General features: G+C 41.7%; 1 protein-coding gene across 5 annotated transcripts in view; it reads right to left on the minus strand.

Moving 5' to 3' along the window:
- Nucleotides 1-13,577, minus strand: part of ATP8A1 (ATPase phospholipid transporting 8A1) — a 151,009-nt gene that overhangs the window by 111,654 nt on the left and 25,778 nt on the right. For 4 of the 5 annotated variants that reach the window (XM_069977578.1, XM_069977579.1, XM_069977577.1 and 1 more), the window contains exons 3-5: nucleotides 12,043-12,157; nucleotides 10,522-10,621; nucleotides 2,826-2,924 (exon numbers count right to left, since the gene is read on the minus strand). In XM_069977578.1, coding sequence (XP_069833679.1) covers nucleotides 2,826-2,924; nucleotides 10,522-10,621; nucleotides 12,043-12,157 — 314 coding nt within the window. Of the gene's footprint in view, nucleotides 1-2,825; nucleotides 2,925-10,521; nucleotides 10,622-12,042; nucleotides 12,158-13,577 lie in introns of those variants that run through there. The other variant, XM_069977581.1, reaches the window with a different exon arrangement.

Genomic DNA, 13,577 nt, shown 5'->3' on the forward strand with positions numbered 1-13,577 from the left:
TTTGAGCATAGTTATGCAGCACTATTTACTGCCTCGCAGTAACAAAAGAGTTGGGAGCAGCCAGGACTGAGGGCATAAAACCCAGAGTAGATAGTCAGCTGCCAGTGCCATTACTGTCAGGGCCCTTTCAGTATTATACTACACTTCGGATGCATAATTGCGGATAATAGAAATACTCATTGATTTCAATGGACCTTTTTACACAACTGTAATTTTACAGATTTGTAAAGTAGAAACAGAAGGGTTGTATGAATGTGGCCTTGTTCACAGGATATGCCATCTAGAATATGTGGATTCTAAGGAGAGATTAGTTGGGTACACCTAAGTATCTTCTTCCTAGCCCTTGAGCTGTTCCAGTTTCACACCTGCAGGTATAGCGGAGAAGCATGCAGAGCTATTTTATCTGTAAAAAGACCACACATCCTACCAGATTGATCAAGTAAATATGATATAAAGGATCTACTTGTGCTGTTAATTTACTATTCTGCCCCAATGATTGAGAAGACAAATGGAAAATACAACTTGTGTGTCTCCTCAAGCAGGAGATATCAGTAGAAGTACTTCTTCTAGGTTAAGACGACTAATTTGTCTGCTGTAAACAATCCCCTTCCGGCTCCTACTGTCCCCTTCATGCTGCCTGAACCGCGAGTCATCAGGGTGGTCCCTGGCGGCTTCCCCCGCCCCATCAGCCTTGATGAATAAATCATTCCCTGTATAGGAATAGAACTATAAAATCAAGGCTTGCAGGATAGAGTGAAGCTGTCAAGGAGCTGCTTGATCACTCATTGGTCAGGCAACACAAGACCGATTCCTGTGAAATGGGTTATCCAGGATTTATAAAAAAAAAAAAAAAAAAAAAAGCATAGCCACTTTCTTGCAAAACTGTACCACTTCTGTTCTTAAATTGTGTGATATTACAAAAATGCCCCATTAAATTCAATGGAACTGAGCTGCATAACCACATCCCAAACTGAAGGCAAGAGAAGTGCAGTTTTTAAAGAAAGCGGCCATGTTCTGTAAGCCTGGACAACCCCTTTAAGAACAAATAGGAAAATGTTACAGTCTTATCTATTGCTACTTTAGCCTTATGTACCTAAAAGGTTTGGAAAAGGGGTTATCCAGTGCTACAAAAACATGGCCACTTTCTTTCAGCGACAACACGACTCTTGTCTCCAGTTCAGGTGCTGTTTGCAATTAACCTCCATTCACTTTAATAGAACTGAGCAGCAAAACCCCACCCAAGCTGGAAACAAGAGAGGGTCTGTCTCTGGAAGAAAGTGGCCATGTTTTCGTAGCGCTGGATAACCCTTTTAAATGTAGCCATATTTCCTAGGAGGGTTTGAGAACAAAATATATGATGATATATTTAACTTTGCAATAAAAAGTCCAGTATAAATCAGAGGTGGCCCTCGCTCTGTCTATACCTACACACTATACACAGTAAGAATATGTAGAGATATTTTAAGCAGTGCTGTAATTCATCCAGGCTGGCATCTGTATTACAATGTTCATCACATTCAAGACAAGAACATTAATAAGTCAGTAGAGGAACATCCACAAGAAGACAAAGGCCTCCCAGAATGCCAGGCTATGGGCAGGAAAAGCTTTGCTCCCAGAAGCATTCTCCTTCTGCCGCTACCTGAGTGGAATTCATTATGGGATGGTATAAAGGGAAATGTTCAACAAAAACATCAGAGAGAACATTGCAGCTTTGAATATAGCACTGAAGCTGGGTAACAGTTCACAATAGAACAATGAGACTACAGTCATGTCCAGGCTGGAGAATCAACCCGATTTATACACCATATAAAATCATCATGTAGGGGGGAGTCACACGAGGATTTGGGGGATAAGACAGGTAGAAAGAAAAATGGAGTGAAAATTTACTGAGCAAAATGGACATGCAGATTGTATGCCTACAAGGTTCTTTATACAGTAAATGCAATGCAAGAATAAGCTCTACCCACTTGTATTTACTACTGTACACCAGCCTTATGCCCATTAATCCCCAACCCCCTGCCAGGCTCTTGTACTTAAAAGGAGGCGTGTAGTAGAAATATGATAGACTTGGACTATGGACAACGCAGGAATTCCTCAGTTACTTAAAGGCGTCTCTTTTTAGAACATTATCCCGGATTTTAGTTCCAATATGAAGAGCACAGGATTAAATAAGAAAAGAACTGCGTAGATCCGCTACTTGAAAGCATTCTAAGACCATGTTTACATTGCTAAATCCTTTGCTGATTTGACAGCAGAGTTTGCAACTATTTCCACTTTTAAATAAGGATGGTTTTACATTAAAAAAGACCCCACAAACATGTCCCATCGACTTCCATGGAAATCTCCAAACTAAGCTGGAGACCTGTGAAGTTTTCAGAACCCCCATCTGAGATCACTGGAAAAAGTAGTGACCTTAATTTTCTGAACACATTTCTGCACGTTTTTCCCTTATGGAAATCAATATTAATCAGCGTCAAAACCTGAACTGATTTCTAATGATGATTCTGAGCAGATTTCAACCTCAATTTGGCATGGAAACTTGGCATGGAATTCTGCAGGCATATAAGAACCATTGCATACTGAAAATATTGTAACCTGAGGGACCACTGTATTTGTTTATGGAATTCAATATTGTTATAGAAGTAAAACTGTAGTTTTGACCTCAGTAGCAAGTTTTAGTACTACTACAACATCTCTGGTGCCGCTAGTGAACAACAGTACCTGAAGCTGCCAACAGCTGGGGAGTCACAAGCAAGATGCAAAAAAAGTGCAGAAATTCCAATAGTCATAGGAGAAAAAAACATTAGAACATGTCTAACACTTACCACATCCTCTATGATTTCCTTGATAGCAGCCACAGCTAAAATGAACAGCAGCGGTACCAAAGTGGTATATCGACCAGTGGGAGAAACATCAGGAATTTGCTGAAAGACAAACAATATGTGCTGTAAAGTGATATACAGGCCACTGGAATTACATGTAATTCCCTGATGCAACATAACCTTTGCATTAATAACTTACACCAGGAAGCCATTACCCAGGTACCCCACTGAATGCCTATACTTTGTTAGGCTACATAAGGACAACACCCATTGGACGTAAAACCCCTCTACCACCATAAATCACAGGCTGCAACAAAAGGAAGATGCAGTAGCAGCAGCTAGAAAGCTACCACTGGGGTAGGGTGCCCATGCAAACAGAAGGATTCCCCAAGGACTCTGGAAGAAACACACTACTGAAGGTGGCAATAGATACTGAAGGATATGTCTAACCTCAGTTTGTGCAGAAGACTAATGGAAGAAAACAAAATTTAAGCTAAACAATTTCTATCCGTCTGACCTATTTTTATTAGATCAATCTAAAGCTTGTTCTAATTTTGGTCACATAGTTCTTTGTAAGCAGTACTGTTGCTCTGTCAGTGTAAGTTATACTACAGGCTGTGATGTGAACCATTTGCTAACAGCGGGACAGGTTATTTGCAAGCAGCTTGAAGTTCAATGTCTATTTTATTCACAAGTTTGGAGACTGAAGGAAGCATTTACAGCTCCCGGAGCAGCACATCCTGTAATTGCATTTTTAATGGACTTTGCAATCAGGTAGGTGTCATCTCAGGGAGCGGTGCGATTGTCAAGACTTTACAAGGAAATGCTATATCTATGTGCTGCCGGGACATACCCCAATGAATGAAATAGCCATAGAGTGCAATCCATATAGACATTCTAATTCTAATTAACACCAATCAGGAGAGGGGCCCCGCTACCGCCAGTCAGGAGAGGGGCCCCGCTACCGCCAGTCAGGAGAGGGGCCCCGCTACCGCCAGTCAGGAGAGGGGCCCCGCTACCGCCAGTCAGGAGAGGGGCCCCGCTACCGCCAGTCAGGAGAGGGGCCCCGCTAATACCAGTCAGGAGAGGCCCCGCTAATACCAGTCAGGAGAGGCATCACTGAGCATACATTCTGGAAGACATTAAGAAACATGCTTTGGATGTTAACAAAACTGCAGACTGACTATGAGGCATCATCCAGTGGGGGAGTTATGAAGCCATACAGGTCAGGAGTATAGCTATATGGTGTGCCGAGGTAGTAGTCCCATCTGTTACCTGAAGGAGCCCCCCCCCCCCCCTTCTTGGAGCTGAACAGAGTAGCAGAGCAAATGTCCGACTTCCACCCCATTCAGCCATGAGAACCCATGAGCAGCCTGGCAAACTAAGTACAGATAATTCCCTTTTTGAAACCTAAAATGAGGTGGAGGAATCTTAGAGCCATTCATATTCATTAGCCAGACATCATAACACTGCATTCCTTCTGTACAGATAGAGAATTTCTATTCTATTTCAACAATATAAGATATGAGTCTCAAGAAACTAGGTATTCTGGTATAGACAGGACGGCACCTTCAGCAGCTGGACAGCTCACAGCAACTAGAATGCAGGGATGGGAAAACCTTCAGCCTGCCAGCAAAACTACAATTCCCATCATGACTGGACAGCCAAAGATAAAGCTTTGCTATAGTGTATGTGGTGGAACCAGGAGACAACGTCTCAGCTTCAGGATGATCCTACAACCATTCTACAGTGTCACCTGTGATAGCCAACATGTACTGTACAATTTCCTAGTGTGCTACCAGCATCTCCTTACAGCTAATGTAAGATCGGGTATAAGAGCAATCGTATAACATACCTTCAATAAGTCAATTTAACCTACATACTCTTAGCTGCTGGTATTGGCAACATATTGTAGATACTGGCTAAAGTCTTGCCTAACCTTTCCCTAAGTTGTCTTATTGTGTAAATAATTCATAGCCTTTCATAGAATGGCTTTTTGTTCCTACAGAACATCTGGTAACATATCCAAATCTAACTACAAGATTTACAAATGTACTACGGCAAATATGGACCATGGAACAGGTCAGAGCAAGTCAAGTCTCGCTCAGTCAAGGAGCCTTAAAACATTGACATGGGATTTTATGCAACAGCTCACCGCAATGGCAAGATACAGACCCACTACAGACATGAAAATAGTTAATAGCAGCCCCCCCCCCACCCCCCAAACTGCTAAAAAAAATTCCCAAAAAAATAATGGGGCTCTCTGTTACCATTTGCAAACAGTATAAACCCCCCACCACTATAAGGTGGCCTCATGCTCTATGTTCCAGATGGGGGAGTGGCTGCCTCTACTTGGTCGTGCACGCCACCCAGGTGGTGTAATTACTTTTGCCGGTATAAGATGGATCCTGCATGCCCAGAGCATAGGCGCATAACATGCCATGAAGAGGCCATAGTACAGTGTAGGGTCTGCCCCGAGCATGAGGCCAACTTATCGTGGTGGGGTGGTTTACTCTGTTTGCAAATGGTAACTAAGAGCCTCATTATTTTTGTGGCATTATTTTTTTTAGCCGTTGGCGGGGCTGCTTTTAACTATTTTCATGTCTGTAGTGGGTCTGTATCTTGCCATTGCGGTGAGCTGTTGCATTTTTCTGTGTTTTTGTATGTTTGTAGTAATCGTGGTGCATTTAACACACTGCTAATTCTGCACATAGAACAACACTTTAATGGAAGGGTGAACTGTCCAGGAATTTACGGATGGCTGGAAATCCTGGCTGTCATGTGGGATTTCCTACCTTCTTCTTATGTACTTATCCAAGTAGTTGGCAAATTTACAGGGCATGACTAGGAGTGACACAAACAGGCAGGAGAGAGGAGAAGGTGGTGCACTTGTGGTAAACTTAGGTGTAGATTGTAATTGCGTGTTGAAAGGCATGGTGATTAAAACATGGCTGCCCAAAAACAGCACCAGACCTGTCCACAGGTTGTGTTATTGCAACTAAGGCCTATTCCATTAAAGGGGTAGTTCACAAAAAAAAAAAAAAAAAAAAAAAATCAACTGGCGTCACAAAGTGCCAAAGATTTGCAATTTACTTTTAGTAAAAAATCTCAAGACTTCTACTACTTTTCAGCTGCTGTATGTCCTGCCAGAAGTGGTGTATTCTTTCCAGTCTGACACAGTGCTTTCTGCTGCGATCTCTGTCCGAGACGAGAACTGTCCAGAGCAGTAGGAAAATCCCCATAAAAACCTCTCCTGCTGTTCAGACTGGAAAGAATACCACTTCCTGCCAGACATACGGCAGCTGATAAATACTGGATTTTTTTTAAAACTACCTCTTTAATGCAGTCAAGGTCGCCTTTACACGCAGTGTTAGGAGCCTGCAGTTGCAGCACACATGTAGTCAATGCAAGCTACAATGCCTGCAATTTCCCTCCCCTAGTCAAAATGAAAAAGCAGCCAGATCTCTAGCGCTAAAAGGACATGATCATACAAGAACTGATGTTTTACTATACGGGTAGAGCGCAGTTATAACTTGTATCTCTCCTGGACTAGCAATAGTGATTTACAAGATGCAAAGCAGCTCTTCTCCAGCATTCTCCCTGGTGCTATCTATGGCACTGACACATGGGAACCAACAAACAATCGGAAAACTGTTAAGAGGAAAAGCACATTAAAGATTATGGTGTAGGTAAACCTGTTAGGTTACTGTGCCTGCCAAAAAACCGTAAGCCGTCCATTCAACAAGAAATAAAACCAACAGTGGTGCCACATGCCAAGTATATAATGCACAGAACACAATAAAACCTTTGCATTGTATTTCAGAAAGATTATAATGGATTGGGATTACACATTATTCCTCAGCTTTTGGCAAAAGAAAAGGGCAAACAAACCACAAAATAGCAGTAAAGTGTTCAACTTAAATCTCTAATGCCCTACAGAGAATAGACAACTCACTAAAGCCCCTATTACACGGGGCGACAAAGGAGCAAACAAGCACTGTCAGCGCTCATTTGCATCCTGTTTCCCGCGAGCGAGCAGGTAAGCGCAGGGAAGGCCACGGGGAGCTGCCTGGGTGAATGCTAGATCGTCCGGCCAGCCCATAGAGGATAGCGGCAGTCTGCTGCTGCTGCCACTCCTATTCCACAGAACAACGGAAGCCGATCGCTGCTATCACAATTGTTTGTCTTTCAATATGTTGAAAGACAAACGGCAGCAACGATTAGCCGAGACGAGCAAGAAATCGTTTATCGTGGTCTTTTAAAATCTTCTCAAACCGTGACCGGTCACTGATAATTTGCAGATTGCTTTGTCTAAACAGTCTTTCGCAGATTCACCGTTCTGTGAGGGTTGTCCTTAAGCCATCTAAAAGCGATCATAAAAAGAATTGTTTCAAACTATTTATCTCTTTGTCTGATCGGCGTAAAAACAAATAATTGCTTCAGAATCATTAAACAATTGATTGAGCGATTTATCGCTCCATGTGAAAGTACCATAGGAGTACACATATATCCTACAGAGGGTAGACCTATTACACACACACACACACACACACACACACACACACACACTTATCTGACAGATTATTGAAGCCAAAGCCAGGAACAGATTAAAAACAGTATAGGTCATAAAGGAAAGACTTAAGAGTTCTCCTCTTTTCAAATCCATTCCTGGCTTTGGCTGCAAAAATCTGGTAGATAATCTGTGTGTTTAGGGCCTTAAGAGTATCCCGATATACTAGAGTGGGTAAACCATAACCTCCAGAATTGTTATGCAGGAATGGATGACACACATTGTTCATCCATCACATACAGTACACTGACTGGCCCGCACATATTACAATCAGCTCCCCTCTGTAATAACTGATGACTGACGGGGTTATAGAACGATGAAGTTACAATATTCTGCTGATTGCCTGCCTCAGTGCTCTTTAGGCCAGCAGCAGATAAGAATAATACAGGCTTTCATGCCTCTGAATTACAGTCACGTTCCAGGCTAGGACCAGCATCCATAACAAGAATGCAGTATACAGTGGTACCTTGGATTACGAGCATAATTCATTCCGGGGCCGCGCTTGTAATCCAAATCACTCTTAAACCAAAGCAAATTTCCCCATAAGAAATCATGGATATGCAGACAATTGGTTCTACACCCCAAAAATACTGATTTTATATTCTGAACAACATGTAAAACAAATGACGTAAATTATGTTATATTAGAAGTTACTGTACAGTATAGCCACCAGCATGTGGAGTATAATGTATAATATGTGCATAAACCTAAAAAACAGCCGCAGTTTGGAGATGGATGGATGGAGCTGCAAATCCCCATAATGCAGTAGCGTAGTACAACAAGCTTGAATAGAGAAGCAGGGCTGCTGTGAGAGGTCTGTGTGGTCACATGACAGAAATGGGGAAGGGGTGTGTGTTCAGCATGGACCAAATCAAGACTGACAGAGACTGCAGGGAGCATGAAGGAATGAGCAGGACATACGTGGGCACACACATGCAGCGCTCTCTGTCCAGGGAGAGAGGGGTTACAGCTATGAAGAGATTACCCCCCACAGTCCTGTCCTCTGATGTAAGCCCCAGCCTGAAGTGGATCTGCTATGATTTGGAAGGTGATAGAGACTTCCTGGGTCAGAGTACAGTAATGTAGACCATTCTATGCAGACCATGCCCCTCAACAACTCGCCCTCCTACCCAGTACAGGGAGCTCTCAAACCAAAGCAATGCTCTTAAACCAAGTTACAATTCTGAAAAACTGTGAGCTCTTAAACCAAAATGCTCTTACACCAAGTTACTCTTAAACCAAGGTACCACTGTATATTGCTCCTGCCTGCAAATTACCTTAAAGTGTCACTGTCGTTTACATTTTTTTTTTTTTTTTTTTGCAGAAATCAATAGTACAGGTGATTTTAAGAAAATTTGTAATAGGGTTTATTAGCGAAAAATGCATTTTTAGCATGAAAAAGCAGTATGAAGCTCTCCCCCCTGTCTTTATGATTGTCTATGGAAAGTTGAGGAGTTGAGGGAGATGAGGCACCAAAACAGGACAACAAAGAGCTTAATTTACAGCTACATCACCAACTATCTCCTTTGATGTCAGCACTGACCTTTCTAACCTCTGAATACCTCTTTCATGCACCTCCCCTGTGTAATCCTTTTTTCTCTGCTCTCTGCTGGTGACTAATCTCCCTCCTCCTCCCCCCTCTACTCTCCATAGAACAGACAGGGGCATGTCTGATGCAACAAGACATGATTTCCTGATAAAAAGCAGTGGATGAGAGAGCAGAAGGGAGGGGGGGGGGACCTGGGAAAAGTCTTTTTGAATGCAGAAAATGGCTTATTTGTCTAATAAACCCAATTAAAAAAAAAAAAAAAAACACGACAGTGACTCTTTAAAAGGAACCCTGTTCCTCCATTTTGGGACAATAAACAAGCATGTTATTTCGCAGATAGAGATTAGTGTCCCAGAACCTACTGTATGTCCACTTGTCCATGCAATCTTGTCCATGTTTTATTATTTAATTTTCATAGTGAACACCTGTACTTTCAGTCATCAACCAAGGTGACTAGAGAAGTCTGGAAATCAGTAAAATAAATGTTAAAAGATGCAAGATTGCATGGCTTCCTTTTCCTTAATTCTCTGTCCAAAAAACAGTGTATATTCCTTTGTGATATGCCATGACATAGTGCTGGTGAAAATGTACTGACTGGGGATGATTTACACAGTACAGTACCAAAGATGTCACATGGAGGGAGAAAGTGTTACTGTTGCACTGTTTTTGCAAGGTGCTATGTGAGAAGGAATAAAAGAAAAAAAATACAACAAAGAAGGTGTTACACTAAGCACTGAATTGCCAGTGTTGCTGAGAAGCCAAAAAGATGGGGGGGGGGGGGGGGGGGAATCACATTGCAGCACCATGAAAATACAGCAGTAAAATCACTGCCATTTACACAAGGGACAGCTGCCCAGAACCATGAGTGGTGATAAATGAGAGGGAAGCCTTGATTTACCTTTCAAGGATAGAGTGTACACAACCAAGGCTCTCTTAGACACTCTCCCATTCTCTTCTCCACATAGCCTATACTAAGCACCATCCCTGTGCTCTGTCTTGATCTAGCCATTGCTAGAGACAGATTTTCCCAACAGGCAGTAGACAGCAGATTGCAGGAAAGGGAGGCACCTAGTAGCCAAAACATCAGATCTGTTCATCTGGAGTAAGGAGTGATTTATGAAGCAATTTCCAAATGTGGTGGGATTTACATAGGCTTTCACATGAAGGTAAGCAACAGTGACCATTTAATGTTCCAGTATCTCCTTCTGCATTTGCTTGTCCTCAAAATACCCCCCTCCACCCCCAGTCTCTGGACCATTTTTTAAGTACATTATTTTTCCATCAATTATTCAACATATATATTTTAACATCGCTTTAATGGTTACCACAAAATTATTCCTTAAAAATCATATAGGCAACAAAGAAACTAAACTGCAGACAAAACTACTTTGCAGAAAAGGACAAAGCAATGACTATTATTCGTTGGAGACGTTGTTTTACAGGCAGGAACGTTTCCCATATAAATATTAGATAAGTAGAGGATAACCTTCCGCATAGCTGTGCAGCCTGAATACACGGCCATAAAAGCCTGTAATAATGTACAATGCATTCAGCTGATGGGTTAACATTATGCAGTTTACCTGGAGCAGGGCAATGAACAGGAAAAACGAGTTGGCTGCTCTTCTGAACTGAGAGTAGAGAAATCTTGGCAGAAATGTAAAAGGGTTGTATTTTGCAGTGCTGGAAAACACGGGAAAAAAGTAGCAGAAAATCAGCGTGATTGCAGATATTTTATCTACTCATTATTGATGACATTTCACAGGGTGCACAAGGGTTCTCGGCTTGGAAAAACACTGCCAGACTATGATTTATCAGCCTGTCTACAAGGAGCTAGCCCATGTAATAGGGAAACCATGCACTGCACAATATGAAAATGTAGAAATGTTAATTCTGACACTTACTTTATCATCCGGTTAGTTTCCCACTGCACAGACCTTCTCTGGCATGAAAACTTCTGAAGATCTGTGCTGTCACCACTTCAGAAAGCATAGCTTAATGTCTTCTAATTCAATGGGTTGTATGGGGCAAATACAAATATAAACACACACGCTGGGGCAGTGTAAAAATAAAAGCGCTACTCACCTCCCCCAACTGTTGTCTAATGGATAAAGGTCCGGACTACTCCCTGGTTCCAGTGACACATTGTCCATAGACATCAATGCAATTTTTATTCAAAACAAAGACCTATATTTGATCGTCCAAACAGCGGATGTTGTTTTGAGTGCCAAATAACGGACGTTGTATCTCTGTAAATTTTTTTTTTTTTTTTTTTTTTTAACTCCAGCCAAAACTACCTCTGACTCTACAGCCCTACCTCAAAGTCTACTTTTTTTATTTTATTTTAGCATGGGTGTTGCAGGATAATGCCCCAGCATATCCAGACATGCTGACAGCTAACTCTCCATATAGGCATATGTCAGAGCGGAGACATAAATTGGACATTTCCAATAATTTCACAAGCAGTGGTAATGTGGCAGTCACCGTGCACCAAAACTGCAGACGCTTTACATTCAATGTTTGCCGATGTGGTCATTGGCTATGCTGTTTTTATAGGTGAAATGTGTTAAAAAAACATGTTTCACATTTAAAAGTAACAAGACCAAAAACAGCACCACAAAACCACTGTAATATGCATGCCGTTCTGCCATACATTCACTGGCTGTGTGATATGCTATATGAGAACCCAGTGATATGTTCACAAACAGCAGGTTGGGTCCATTCCTGTGACTGTACTATATATCTAAATGGTGAAACCCAATGCCTGTGCTGTAGAAATATCCCTGCTTTGGTGGAGGGGGGATTTCAGCATTGATCTCCATCTGCCCCCAATAAGATGATCACATGTCCTATATTGGGGGTACGCTCCCTGGAAATTTTAGCAACAACCTCCTCCAACAATAAAAATGGTTATGGCTGAAACAGGAATTAATGCAAGAGAACATTCCTGAACCTATTTGACGTCTGCAAATGCCTCCACATCTTGTCCTCTTTCACAAGGAGACTGCCCTGAGAAGCCGAGGTACTTGAGACACAGCAGCCTTACAGCAATGCCCCCGTTGTGCCTGTAAGCAGCTCTTCTAATGAGGCGCACAGCTCTTTACCTGACACGGTTGTTGCAGAACTTTATAAGCTGAGGCTGGTTGATAAAAATAGTTCTGGTTTCTTCTTTATCAGCGAGCGAGGTCTTCTCAGAAATGTCGTCCGTCTTCTCATAGCCTAAAGAGAAGGAAAGTGACATCATTATGGCGTCTTTTACAGTCACTACAAAGTCTTCTGGCCTCACCGCATTATCCCCTTCTACTAATTGGCAAGATGTTCCCAGAAAACAGACAGCACCCGACCATTTACACCGTGTTTCTGTCTGTCATATACCATATATAGCAGTTTGCTAACAATTTGTGTAATTCTAAAGCAAGAGATATTGCGGCAGGTTTATCTGTATTACACAAAATGGCAATATATTTCTGTGGATTGCCACAAACTTAGCTTTGCTACACTGTAAATGTGTGTACGGAGAATTTCATTATACTGTAGTATCAGGACCTGTATTGAAGAAAAATGGTAGCCAATATGTAAAGAACTCTTCAGCCAGATGTTACCATTCTAGGTAGGATAGGGGGTAAGGCAACCCTAGTTCTGGAGAAGACAGGGGTGCTGCTGTTTTTGCAAGAAGGTAGCTGTGTTTTTTTCTAATTCTGGATAACTCCTTTAGGATACACACTACTACTACTACTACTACTACTGATAATAATAATGATAATAATAATAATAATAATAATAATAATAATAATAATAATAATAATAATAATAATAATAATAATAATAATAATAATAATAAATACTATGCACTGGATATCATATGGTACATCATGGGTCTCCAAATCTGTTGCAAAACCACAATTTCCATCATGCCCAGACAGCTAAAGCTTTGGATTTGGTTGTCCAGACATGATGGGAAATGTAGTATTGTAACAGCTGGAGGGCCGCAGTTTGGAGACCCATGTGGTATATCATATGCCATTAAAATGTAAAGCTAGCCATTTTCACATGGTAGTTGTTGGCTGAACGCTTACTCTCCCTATATACATGAACCTTTGGCTGAGCATTCAGCATTCTAAATGTGGGGCGGGGGAGATAAGCTGATGGCAGCTTATTTACCATGGAACAAAATTATTGGGCAGTTGAAACTCAACATGCCTGATCCTTTTTCTCCCTGACACCATCCATTGGAAGAGAGCGGGAGGCCTCCAAACATATTAGATGGCTCGCCAATACTGTCAAAATTGGTGGGTTTACCACTTGATGAAATTTCACTGCTCTTACAGTAAAGAACGCCTACATATAATGACTAAAGGCATATATAAATATGTACAGCCATAACCTTCCCATATAGAACAGTTTTGCAATCCCAGTGTTGCATGTCATGAGTAATTTGCACCGTGGCTGCAGGTTCCTGGTTCATGGGGTATTTGCTTGTCCATTAGAGGAGAGAACACAATCTGAGAATGTTACCTTTAAGTATGTTTTAATAGGCTCCATTTGTTTGTGCTTTGATCTGCGGGCATACAGCTTGTGTTTGCATTGCTAAACAATCTAAATGAACGAAGGCTGAAAAGCAAACAGCCGTTCATGCCTT

The sequence above is a fragment of the Dendropsophus ebraccatus genome, chromosome 7, assembly GCF_027789765.1.
Source record: "Dendropsophus ebraccatus isolate aDenEbr1 chromosome 7, aDenEbr1.pat, whole genome shotgun sequence".
Taxonomy (NCBI): domain Eukaryota; kingdom Metazoa; phylum Chordata; class Amphibia; order Anura; family Hylidae; genus Dendropsophus; species Dendropsophus ebraccatus.